At 35.1% G+C, this 13515-nt stretch overlaps 1 protein-coding gene across 1 annotated transcript in view; it reads right to left on the bottom strand.

The window, feature by feature from the left end:
• The window catches only part of ADGRV1 (adhesion G protein-coupled receptor V1), a 255023-nt gene extending 248203 nt beyond the window's left edge, over window positions 1-6820 (bottom strand). Inside the window, exons 1-5 of the mRNA XM_054003522.1 lie at window positions 6638-6820; window positions 5559-5708; window positions 4373-4468; window positions 3184-3288; window positions 1759-1872 (exon numbers count right to left, since the gene is read on the bottom strand). Coding sequence (XP_053859497.1) covers window positions 1759-1872; window positions 3184-3288; window positions 4373-4468; window positions 5559-5708; window positions 6638-6820 — 648 coding nt within the window. The remainder of the gene's footprint in view (window positions 1-1758; window positions 1873-3183; window positions 3289-4372; window positions 4469-5558; window positions 5709-6637) is intronic.
• Between the last annotated feature and the right edge of the window lie 6695 nt (window positions 6821-13515).

Below are 13515 nucleotides of genomic sequence, written 5' to 3'. Positions count from 1 at the left end.
GGGTCCTTTCAACTCAGCATTTTATATGAATTTATGGTTTTATATTTTATTCCCCAAATCTTGATTAGCTACACCTGTGGAACTGAAAAAAAAATTATTATTAAAACATATAGATAAAAAGTAAATATTTAAAAATTATTTGTGGTCTTTGCATTTCATCCTTACTGTGGACTACTGGAAACCAGTAGTATTTGCTTCTGAGAGGAACTCCAGGACAAAAGTACAACTTCTGAAAACCCTGCTGTCCAGTATTTCTTTCTCTTTCACATTCATTTATTTATTTGCCACCCTCAGATCCTTTTCTAGGGCTAGAAGAGTGGGCATGATAGCTTATGCCAATTCAGTTCCTTTGGCTTGTGGCACTGAAACATGCATAATGCCATTGACTGATACCAGGGTTTGTTGTCAGTGGGAGATCTGGAAGATCTCAGCCACCAGCTTCCTATATTGAAGTACAACACAGTTGATCTACCTCATTAAAAAAAAATGCTTACTTATGTTTCATTTAGTTGAATAACTAATATTCCATCTGGCATAATCTAAAAATATACATTTAAGAGAGTCAAAATATATCCACAACTTTAGTTGTAGTTTTTATCTTAACATCTCATATAGAGATGATACAGGACTTTGGATTTCTTAATGGCATCATTATTGACCAATGAAAAACCCAGTCAGACATCAAAGACAACATAAAAGATTTTCAATGTTGATTTGCCTCTTTCATTTTCTGTTAAAAATCTTCCATTATTCCTCACTAAAAAAGGAAATATGCACAATAAAATTACTATAAATATAATACTGTAGAGATCAGAGTTGCAGTCACCTAAGTTTTGTAGGAAAAAGGCTTTGCAATTCAGAACAATACATGTTACAGAGTTTTTTCTTAACTTCAGATCTTAACAGCTCAAATTAAGTTCTGAGAGTAACACTGAATGCATTCCGTCATCATCATCAGTGAAGGCTTTTTATACAAAATGAACCTTTTGTGTACAGCCATGGAAGACATCCAGCGAGTAAACCACCACAGCTATACAGATCAAAGTTTGAGTGAAAGACCATTAGGTACCTCTCAGAGGAAAACTAAATCACATCTCCCCACAAACTGAATGAATTCTTTTCATATATAAGTTACAGAAATAATACATCTAATCTGAAAGAGATATTTCTACACAGCAGTTTGGCACAGTCTCTTAAATACTAGTATCAGGGACTTGGGACGCTATTTTCCATAATTAACAGAAATGCACAAAAAATTGCTTAAAAGCTTCCCACTTTTGACACACTTTTCTTTCCCCTACATCATTTTTTAGTGAATTTTCTTATCAAGTTGTTCAGTATCATGTTCACACAGAAAAGTTAAATATAGAAATATAAATATCAGTCTAAAAAATGAACCTGTATGTAGTTAAAGAACATCATCCTTCACAATACAAGAACCCCACTTTTCCATTGAATAAAAATATAAAGCTTTCTTGATTATTTGTACTTTTACTGTACAACACCTAACAGACCTAGTCAGAGCAGTTGGGGTATGTTCAGAAACTAAAAATATTAATTGATGAGAAATACAGAGTCAAAGAGTATATTAAGAAGATAAAATGATAGCCCACAGAGATAAAACTGAACATCATTTTATGAAGCAGAAGGACTTGTAGCCCTGTTTAAACCAAGCATTTTTATAACATAATATACTAAGTCCCTCCAGAACAGCAGTCAATCTATACATCCAAACCAAAAATGTCAGCTTGTTTTTACCTGATCATCAAGCACTGTTAAATTATAAATCAACACTGATCTCCCAGGGGTAAATGTAATATTTCCCCAGGCTGGACTCAAGTCTTCTTCAGCTGAGTTTGGTCCATCTTCTATCTGCAAATAATTGTTTTTTATGGTAAGAAATATATAGAGAATGCATAAAAATCCAGTACAATACAGTGTGTGAAATGCCTAAGAAATTGTTATTTATTCACTCCCGGACATATGCGCACACATTCAGTTGTGAAATTCTACTCTTTTGGGAAGATGAAGTAAATCAGAGTAGGCATTCTGAAAAAATTATGTATTGCCAGAGAAAGAGGAAGAAAACTACTTCCATACAGGCCTTTTGAGAACTCTTTGGTATCTACTGATGCATAACTGACTCTTTTAAATAATAAAAATCCTTCTCTTTTAATTTAACTAGCATTTCCTAATCAGTTCAAAGACAAGATAATAGCAATTACTCGTTTTGTGACTTTTCTATCTTGACGTGATACTAAGGAAATTACACTTAATACTAAAACCTAAAAAATTAGTAAGACACATAGAGGCAGTATATAAGGGTTTTGTTTTAGAAAATCTTGTAAATTTTTTTTCAACACATGCATATAAACTACATTTTGAGATTAACCTGATAAATTAGATAGCAAAATTTATTGGATTTAAAACAAACATATCTGGAATAAAAAACATAAAGAATCACTAAACATTATCTATATATGCTGTATTTAGCATGCAATAACATCCACTACAAATCTTTTGAGATTTTGGCCCATCTAGATTAAATCTTTGCTGACAACTGATAAAGGAATTTTTATATGAAAAAGAATTACCTACAATTTTAAAGAATGCAATAGAATCAGAACCAGACAAGGAAAAAAAATCCCCCTCTAACAATAGAGGCAATAAGTATATCCCATTCACATAATGTATGTGATTAATGGCCTAAATATTCAAATAATGATTTTGAAAGGTTGAAATGTCTGGGAATTCAAACTGCAATCTTACAGATACAGAAATTCACTAAATATTGAGCTCTACATTTACATTTTTGAAGGTGGCAAAATCACCTTCAAAAGAGTCAGGTGTTTATAAATTTTGAAAAAATATATAGGACATTTCTTGCACACTCAATAGACATTGTTTGCTAATAATACCAACAAATGCTGCTTCAAGTATCTTCTGAAAAGACAGAATACTCATTTTTTTAAAATATATTAATTTTTCCTAAATTAAGAAGTTAGATAATTGCAGTATTTTCCAATTGAAAGATAGTATCTTCCCATTTTATGAAACAGAATTAACAAATGTAGACATAGGTATTGAATCCTTTCACTTTAATAAACACTTTGATACTTTATGATTTTGGCCTCATAGCTCCATCTAACAGTCAAATGTATGAAGTTTTTTTGATAAACTCACCTCAAAACTTACAAAAACCGTCCCGTAGGTTCCTCTCTCCCTGATTAGAGTGAGAGGCACAAATTCATTTCTGCCCCTAGGCTCATTCACTGTGATTAAGGCAGACTAATGAGAAAAAAAAGGGACAGGCAATCAGGCACAGATCAAATATCACACCAGATGGAATTGTTACCATAGAAATACTAAACTCCCACAGAAAAGTTAATCCAATCTGCAAACCAGTCTGCTGATGGCATATATTTCCTAGCAACCAATTAGTTCAGCTGATAGAAAGATTGAAAGGTTTGAGATAAAAAAATTATCATAATGTATGTAGAGTGAGTTTTCTTGGGTTTTTGTAGTTTGTTTGTTTTTGCAAATGTGCATAATTATAATACATTAAGCATTGGCATATGAGCACTGGTCATATTTACAGGAGTTCCTAACTCTATTAAAAATAGGTTTACTTCATTAAAATCTCATTTGTTAGATAACTAGACAATGGGCTCCGTCTATAAAACTGTTATAGCTGAGAGATTTCAGACTTACAACACTTCAGGGAGCAGCATGTTTTAATACTATTGTATTAAAAAATTTTTCATATTGGATTTTTTCACAGAAGTCTTCTAAACAGTTTATTGCCACAATGCCAGCAATAAAGCAGAGTTTCTCTTTCTGCTAACACAAACTTTGTATTATTGCAAATATCCTCCATACCACTAGAGTCACACCACTCTTACCCCTAGAAGGTATTATATTATGCATAGATCATGATACTGCCCTTACAGCTTTAGAGTTAAATATAAAATTGCTCACTTAAGATGGGAAAAAGGTATATATTCTTAAAATTTCCAAGCCACTTCTTTAACTTTTCTATGGTATTACTTCCTCATTTCTTCCATACTATATTGAGGAGCAGTGGGACTGAACAATTTCTAAAAGCCTTATATCTAGATGAGCAATATAGATTCATCCAAGTTTGAGGATCTCACGCAACATTTCAACACCTAAAAGCATACAGAAATATTAAAGCTGTATATATGTATGAATTACATACATATGTATGAATTATCTCTAGAGATGTTTTTGGAGATGTAACTCAGAATCTGTTTTCAAGGGATTTGGGTGAATAACTAACCAGCATCTTTGACAATTTCATCTTTATGTTTACTAAAATGTTCTATAAAATATACCACATAAAAAGTCATACCATATTAAAATAAATTATTCCAAAGGCATTGTCATTTGATAAGATCGTTACAGTGACATATTTGGGAGCACCAAGCTTTATCCTTGCAGATGGTTTCTAAAATTAAAACCAAAATAAAATATTAAGTATGGTAACAGAAAAAAAAGGCATTTTGATTTTACTGTCTCTTAAGAGTTAATATCAGCTTACAAAAAATGTATGTCTTTTTATTATATATCACAATGAAAATTGTTGAAAGCAATAGAATGCACTAAGGTCATTCCTAATTGCTCTGGAAATACACTGTAAACAGTCAAGAATAAAGTGCTTGAAACAAACTTTGCAAATTATTAACAATATTTAAACAATTAATAACAGCATATCAATAGGAAACCATACATGAACCATCAAATACTGCCAGGAATTGCAAGGTTGTTCTTTTTTCTCCAACATTGTATAAAGCTGAAAGTCTGAAGCTATTATAGTGGGATACCAGCTAAAGGATTTACTGGGATAGCAACTATAAGAAGCAAATCTTTATAGCATTGTAAAATTGACAATTTTACAAATCAAAGTAAGAAGGAAGGGAAAATATGCATTTTTATATTCACTGCAAACATCGCCATAGATGTGTAATATTGGCAGTGAAATAAAAAATTTATTTTTACTGAATTTACATCTTACTTAGTCATGAACTGTTAGCTAAAAATATATGAATGTGAACCCCTCTCTTGTAGAATAACTCCTGTGAGACAGAACAATGTGAAGAAATTTATTGGTAAATATTTATAAAATTGTTTGGGTTTAGATAAGTCACATTTAACCTCTGCTTCTGGAGGACTCGAAGTCATCCTCTTTTTCTGCTACTTCTATCCTCTCCTCCATGTATATTCTAGGCAGGAAAACAGGAGATGCTGAGTCTTCACAATCTAACTCTTCTGGGCTCTAGGACACCTTCAAATGTCCACAGCTGAATGCAATGCCTGCTCAAGTGTCAGGTGCAGCAACATGACACAGAGACATCCACAGAAATGCAAACTTTCTGAAGGGCAATAAGCATCATCCTGCTTGGATTCAAGATTTCAGCTCTTACCTATTACTGTTTACAAGCAGTAAGACTACACTGTAATCTATGAAATACCATTCACCTATATTAGATTATCCACTTTTTTCTGTGGAATAGATGCACTGAAAAATTGAGACTTACCAGTAGTGTCAAGTGAAATGTGAATGTCTCATCAGCCTCTGGAAGATCATCATCACAGACAGATATATACACTGTTCGGTTTGTTTCTGTATCGGGTATAAATGCAGCTGCATATGTGTCAAAAAAGTCCCCTGTGTTTTCTCCATCAATCTGCAATAAACAAACAACCAAATGCCACCTCCTTCTTCCTTCAATATCCTCTATATTACCATTCTAGACTCATTTGAACAGACTTCATACCCTCTTTGCTGCACATAAGTCCTCCCACTGCACATAATTCTTTCCCCTGCTGTCATACAGTTAATTTCTGGAAAGAAGGTACATAGATAATAACCCATTTTATTCATGCTGAGTAAAGAGGTGAATAAAAAGAAACAATAAAATAAATAGAACACTTTCTTCAAAACTATTTATTACTTCTTTCCCTGCAATTTGGTATCTTTTGCATAATGTACCATATGAAAAGGTTTTTTTATTGGAAAAGCTATGCCTGTACAGGAAGCACAGATTCTGTATATCTCATAATACTCTACATGAATTAAACTTACCTGAGGATGTAACTCCCCTCTGCCTTCCATTCTAAGTACTGGAAGGAGCCTAGGCATTCAATCTTGATTAACAATTTGATCGCGAAAGTTGGCAAGATTAAGTCTTCTAAAAAGAACTTCCCTCCTTTCATCTCAGTCAACATAAGAAAATTCCCCTAATTCTACTGTAAGTGAGGTGATTAGAGGAGAGATTACAAAGGCAGTCATGTAAAAACAGTCAAGTGTCTAGACTAAGTTTACAGTTGGGCACTGAGACATTAATGGAGAGAAGCCACTGAACCAGCACAGCTGCCACACCTGAATCATCCTTCTTAGAAGCTAAAGGCTTGAAAGAACCATTGTGAAAAAACTATTCTTCCTCTCAGAAGAGTGAAATTAGAAGTTCAGAGAAGAGGAGACAAAGGGGTTTTTGTGGCTCTCACTTTTCTCTCTTATCAGTCACACTCACAACTCTCCATGTTTCTGAGTCCCAAAAAGTTCTTTAAAAAGTTATCCACAGTTACTGAGAATATAATTGCCATAGTTTCTTACCGACACAATTGCTGTGATGTTAGCAGGCTTCCCTGTCCTTTCAATTACAAGACGTATAACAGTTGTACTTGTTTCATTGACTACAAATTCTGTTTGTCCACTGAACTTCACTTCTGTTTCTCCAGATGTGAAATGAATGAGTAATGCTAAAAGCAAATAAACTAATAAATAAGCAGAGGGCATCCCTATAGAAAAAAAAGATATTAAAAATAAATTGTAATTCTAAAATACACAAAGCATTTGTGGTTGACCTTATCAATCCAGTTGACCCCTCTCAACTCTTCACATACCACGATCATATTGTGAGTGTCAGAATGAGACAAAAACATGCAGAGGTCTCCATTACAACCAAGTCATATAATGTAAATATCATGTGTATCTAATTCTACTTTTATAATTTTCATTTAGTGATTTTCTAGACAGTACTTATCAACTTCTTCCAGTGGAGGAATAAGGAGCTTCTTTTAAAAAACAATTTTTTTTTTTTTTACTTTACCACAACTGTTTTAATTTTCAATCAATAATTAGCTTCAAGGTTGACAGTTCAATTTCCACTTTCTTTGGAAAAGAAAAGAAAAAACACACAAAAAATTACAGGAAGGGTGAAGGGTTGGATACTTGCAGTCATCTCACAGATCATTTTCTGTCATCTTATTCACCATGAAATATCCTTACACATTTGAATATGTGCTTGAGTCTTATCCCATGATCCTTTCACGTGTTCCTGTCCCGGAGAACAACTGTGCTACTTGGCCATTGCAATCCTTATACAGGCAGACTTTGATTTTTATTTGTTTCTGCACAACATCTAGTATTTTCCATTAGGAAATGCAAACTTAAAATCAAGGTTTTCTTTTACATTCTCCATTTCTCTTACATCAGAGTCCAGTTTTGTGATGTAAAATACAATTTTAAGTCCCAGTGAAGTTATCAGGTGTTGATACTGTGAAAGAAAAACTTTTAAAAGAGTCTGGCACAAAAAATTTCAAATGGTTGCATTGTTCTGCAGAGGCTTACATTGCACAGTGCTGACCAGAACGGAGAACGTGGATCCTGGATAGGGCAGATTGCTATCATAAGGATCTTAGAGGTTTTGGGAAAAAAATAAGAGAACAAAGTTGTGCTGTAAACATCAAAATGCATTACAACATCAAACTTTAACTGAATTAGCTCCCTTGTCAGGCTTCTTTTAATTTGTAATCACTATTTTACCCTATTTTACCCTGTACAGAAGGTACAAGCAGTATTTGTGTAATTAAATATTTAAATAAAATGCCAAATTGCTTAAAATTATCCTTCCAAGTGTTACAATTACCAGACAAATCTGGTCAATTGCAGTTGTATAAACTGTGCATAACATATTACATTAATATTTGCATATTAATAACATTTAAGATCAGACATGTTTGCAAAGTAGTTTGCTCTCATTATTGAAGAGTGACAGTTATGAATATTTAATCATAAATATCACTAAAACAGAAAATGTCATGATTACATTAAAACACATTTTTGTAAAATGTTTGTCAAATTTGAGTCAGAACTAAGGTCCAGCATATACTCTGAATGATTTGTGTTTGCAGTCAGATCGTTTTAATCCCGGAATGAACAGAGAATAGATAGCCTTCAGACCACTTTAACTAATGCAGCTTCAGAAAGACTTCAAGTCTTTGATTCATCTTTCAACAAGTTCTTTCTGGCCAAGGATAAATTTTATGTTGTGAGGACTTGAAATAAACTGCTTTCAGGCAAGCTAAAGAACAAAAAGATCCACAGACATGGCTTATTAACTACGTACAAATTGGAAGTACAGTCAAGAAAACTATCAATGTTTTCCAGAGAACCTACGAGCAAAGACTGGTGGATTAACAAAGTTAGTTGATTTTAATTACCTGTAACAATAAAATCATCTAGATCTGTTGAACATCACAGAGGGAACAGCCAAACAAAAAAAAAAGTAAGTGCAAAAAATCGGGACTAACTATTTTCTCTATGAAAACAGCTATTCTTTTCACCACCTGCTTTTCACGCCCACCACCCGAACAAGTCTGATTACTTCTGAAAAAAATGTCACACAGTAACGATTTTGCTGCATAGCTTCAATCTACTCTAAACATTTATTACCAGGAACACAGTCCTTCAAGATCTCTATGGCTCTTACTGGGAATTCAGTAATAGATAGAATAGAATAGATAGAAATAGAATAGATAGAAACAATGCTTAATTCTCACATATCTATCCATTCAGTAATTCTAGTGCAGCAAAAACTTACAGTGGGAAGCAAAGATAAAATATATATACATAAGCCCCCTGAAATTTAAAATTATCAGCTGTTCCAAGGGTTTTTTCCCTAGTTTTATGTGGAAGTGTTCTGAAAAAAACAAACAAACAAACAAACAAACAAAAAACCAAAAAAAAACAACAAAAAAAAAACAAACCCAAAAAAAAAAAAAAAAAAAAAAAAACCAAAACAAAAAAACACCTTCAAGCAGGAAAGAAAAGAGTTGTCTAACTTGTGTAAACTCTCAGACAATTACACTCTGCAGAAGCAGGCATCATCCATACTAAGCTGAGGAATTTGATGACCTCTTAGCTTCAGCTGTTACTTTGTCAGAGACTTTGCCAATACCTTCCCACAGTACATGCTTCCAGTAAATAATACTGAAAACATGATCCTTGAGGGCAAGATTATGAAGTTTAGAATTACTTGAATTCTATTACTTCTACTAGAGAGCATTCTAAAACTATAGGATTACTCCTGTGGAACAAGAGAAGTTTCACAATCATACCATCAATTATTCAGCTGGTGTATATCCTTCCTGGTTATGTTATTTGTACTAAGATTTACTTTGCACAGTCTGCCAGAAGTAGTTTTTACTCTATATATATAAACTACACTTTTAAAATTGTGATTTCTTTTTAAATTTATATGATGCAATATAATAAAAATACCATACATCAAGACTAAGAGAATGAAGAACAAATTTATTCAGATAGTTGAAGACATGTTATAGGTCCCCGTATTTACTTAATTAAAAATGAACTCACTTTGTACACTAAATTCCTATGTTAATTTATATGGGAATACAATTTGGGTTTTATTAATTATATTGCATAAAGTTCAGCAGAAACCTTGGCAAGATCATGGATTACAAGAGGACCCTTTCTAACTTCCCTCACCTCATTAAACCACTGGTGACTCTAATCTGTAACTTGTTTTTTAAATTAAGCTGAAACTCTAGTCCTTGTTCACTGCTAAATTTTGGTAAACCATGCACTTGGTGATCAAGTACTCCCCTCTATTTCAGCTAAATATTATTGAGTTCATTTCTCTTCATCCAGGATATTGATAGCTAAATTAGTTTAATGAGCCAAAGTCACTGTAATGTTTTTATAACAACTACAAGCAATAGAGCATCACACATCTTTACAGTATGTACAATGGGTTAACTACTTTGTTGTCATGTTCTGACTTAAGCCATTTCAAATAATCATTCGTAGTACCAGCGGTAGCTTAAAACAATGCTATGTACTAAGGCCTAGATGATATTTCTAAGTGATTTTTAATAAAAATTTCTGGCATGAAAAGCAAACCATACCTTTCATATAATCATCTAGACATTTAAATGGTATTAAAGCATTTTAAAAGTAAAAACATCCCATTCTTTAACTATATAGTTTTAAAAAAGTAAAGAAATCTAACTCAGAATTCTGAGTCATGATCCCTAATTAACACTTTCTTTTAGTATGCATCTTATTGCACTTTTTGAAGCAAATTTGTATTTTCCACTAAAATATGGAATATCAGTGTAGAATCAAACAAATCATATACTGATTCCACACATACTATCACAATTTATATAAGGAATACCATTTCAATTTGTCGTCCAGTTGAAGTCAAGATAGGCTTATGAAACTCGTGAATCATCAGGATTAGCTTGCTGTTCCCAGTCAGTTTCTGGAACAAATTTCAGATTAAGACTTTAAGGTTTATAAAGAATGAATGGTCTTTTCAGCAGACTTTTACACCAGCTTCTGTGCTTAATAAATTAAACCCTTAAGAATGAAAAGAGCTCCTGGCTGTTTTCTTCGAAGTATGAGGGAATCTATAACCCAATGAAACATGGAGAGATCAAGAAGGGAAACGAAAGGGTTGCTCCAGATTAAAAAATCTGAAATGAAATAAGCATAAAATGCTGGACATTTTGCCAAATGGAAATTGGCAAAAGAAAGAGAGATCACCAACAAAGTAGCTGATGGAACAAGGGATTACGTATTCTTTATCTCAGAGTTTGTCACTGCTGTTCACAGGAGAAGCAACGGGCTGAAGAAGGACCACTCCCACCCAGCAGCTACAACCTGATTTACCATTTGCCCATCATTTAACAACTCACTGTATATTTCTAAAGCCCACAGACACAGAGGAGCAAAAGTCCAATTGTCACTGCCTGTCCTTGTCTACTCCCCATGATTACAAATACCCAGCCAAGCTAAACATTAAAATCTGGCATGCCCAGTACTTTGCATTGAGTACAGCATTACAGGTATCAGTGGTTGCCAGAGAGAAGTCTATTCACAGTGGAGATGCTAGCACCATCTTTGGCTGAATACAATGGAAGACAGATACATGTGCTCTTTCATATTTGAAGTGGCAATTCTCTGTACAGCATAGAGCAAGAAGTTCCACAAGGTCATTGCCACTGCTGCACCTGTTATAGAAACATATTGAAATCCTGCATATTTGCAGCTTTTTTTTTATTTTAGGCATTCTCAGAACCTTTTGACATTTACAACAGTATTGGAGAACAAGCTGGGAAAGCAACAGAGATTTAAAAAAACTTTGATTTACTACACTTCTCCTTTTTATGTTGTCCAGACTCCAAACTAAAGGAGAAATATTTTATTTCAGACTTGTTTTTTCCTTTCCTCAAAGTTACCACAGTTCACACATATGAAAAAACAGGACACAAGAAAACCCAGCATATGGACAGCAGACATTACGCAAGCCTGTTCTGCTGGTTGTTCTTCCTTCTTTGGTTTGGGCTTTTTGTTAACATGTGGAGTAAGTAAGTCACTCTAATACATATTGGAAAAGAGAGATTTCCAAAGGTGCTATTTCAAAACAGTATCCACCTATATCCCCTTTCTGCCCTCAACCTGCTTCAAGGTGAATAAAAAATTAGAATTATACTGACTTTGTGTGCATCCCTGTACCATGCTAATAGTTGCAGAGTCTGTCTCAGTTTCCACGAACATTCTTCAGTGTTCCATTCTTCTACAAGTTTTCCCATCTTTCTCTTTACTACAAAGGCATGTCAGATAGCTGACATTCCCCTTCTTATTACTAACACAGGAAAATGCTAACCAGTGCACAAATCCAGACTACTAGGTGCTAAAAATCCCTGATCAGCTTTCACAATCCTGAAGTTTTTGGTCTCAGTTGCTTACTTCCCTAGTCACTACTGCTGCCTGCAGCTCTCCGTTGTTTCACCCGCCTCCGGGCAGCTCCGGCACCTGGAGCGGCACCGTCTCCCTCCGGAGACCGGGTTCGCCGTTTGCTCCTGGGCACTGCTTCTGCGGCACACCGGTCGGGGCTTGCTGGGTTCTATCACCCGCGTGAGGGTATGAGGCAAAGAGGGAAGGAATGTCCAAATCACCCATGAGGGAAGCGGAAAGGTTTTAATGGCCGCGGAGAGCTGCGGTGGAGAAGCCGCAACCCACGTTTCCAGCGTTCGTGTGGGGGAAATGGCGGCGGGACCCGGAAGGCGCGGGATTTTATCAGGGGCAGGATGAGGGGAGCAGGAGCCCCCCCGCCCAATGGGTACACGCACTGTGGCGATGATGTGGACCACAGTGCCCAACGGGGACACGACAGGGGCAGAGCCCGGGCTCCGGGGCGAACGGGGTCGCGGGATCGGGGTGACAGACACCGAATGCTCCGGACAGGACAGGGAGTGGTTACAGGAGTGATGGGGGGAAGCTTCAATAGCAGGCAGCCTGGAGCGAACCACCGTGGGGAGGGGGAAACATGGGAGGTGCACGGGGGTACACAGGACTCGGCTAGCTAACATAGATCAGAACGCCTAATCTGAACCCAAACCCGGATGCAACAGCTGCCTTGACTGAACAGTATCTCAGCAAATAAGGTGCTAAAAGTATCTATCTGCATTTGAAATTAATGACACTGATATCAGTCAATTATTCCCTGACCACTTTCTTTCTAACTGTTGCAGTATTTGTTTTTTTTTAAATCTTGTTATCTATTATCATAGGTTTTACTGGGAATGGCAAATTTTATGTAACCTGAACATCTTCATATGATAATTTTTGCTCATTCAATCACCCTCTCTTAGAAAAGGCATGCACCATTCAAAATAGACATCCTAAGGAAGAAAGTATGATTAACTTGACTGCCACTACATTTATATTTACTAGTCAGAAGGTACATCTATCATCAGAGCCAGGAATCAATACATAAAGCAGCAAAGGTGAGGCCAAGACAGAGGCATAAGGAGAAATCCAAATCATCTCACCTTGTTATTAGAGGTCACTCAGAGTTAAAAAGTTTAAGAAGTCCAGAGTACCCCTTGCAAGGTTTCTGGCAATTTCTTTTCATTTTCTCAGAATTTGTGTGGATCTAAACTGTGTTCTTAATTTTTATGTTCTAAAACATATAATCATCACTGAAGAACCAAATGCTATCTCTTATGCCCAGTAATGCTAGCGATTTTCTGAGGTTTTCTTGCTCTAATTCTGAGCAGGGAACAAAGGGCAAAAATCTCATTCAGTTTAGAACCAGTACTTTTAGCAACTTGCACAAGAAAAAAAATCTTCTACAAAAATTTGCAGCTACTGTATAATTTTCATGTAAAACAAAAAAA

Source organism: Vidua macroura, chromosome Z, assembly GCF_024509145.1.
Source record: "Vidua macroura isolate BioBank_ID:100142 chromosome Z, ASM2450914v1, whole genome shotgun sequence".
NCBI lineage: Eukaryota > Metazoa > Chordata > Aves > Passeriformes > Viduidae > Vidua > Vidua macroura.
The sequence above is the reverse complement of the archived record's forward strand: the minus strand, read 5'-3'. Positions and strand labels throughout refer to the sequence as shown.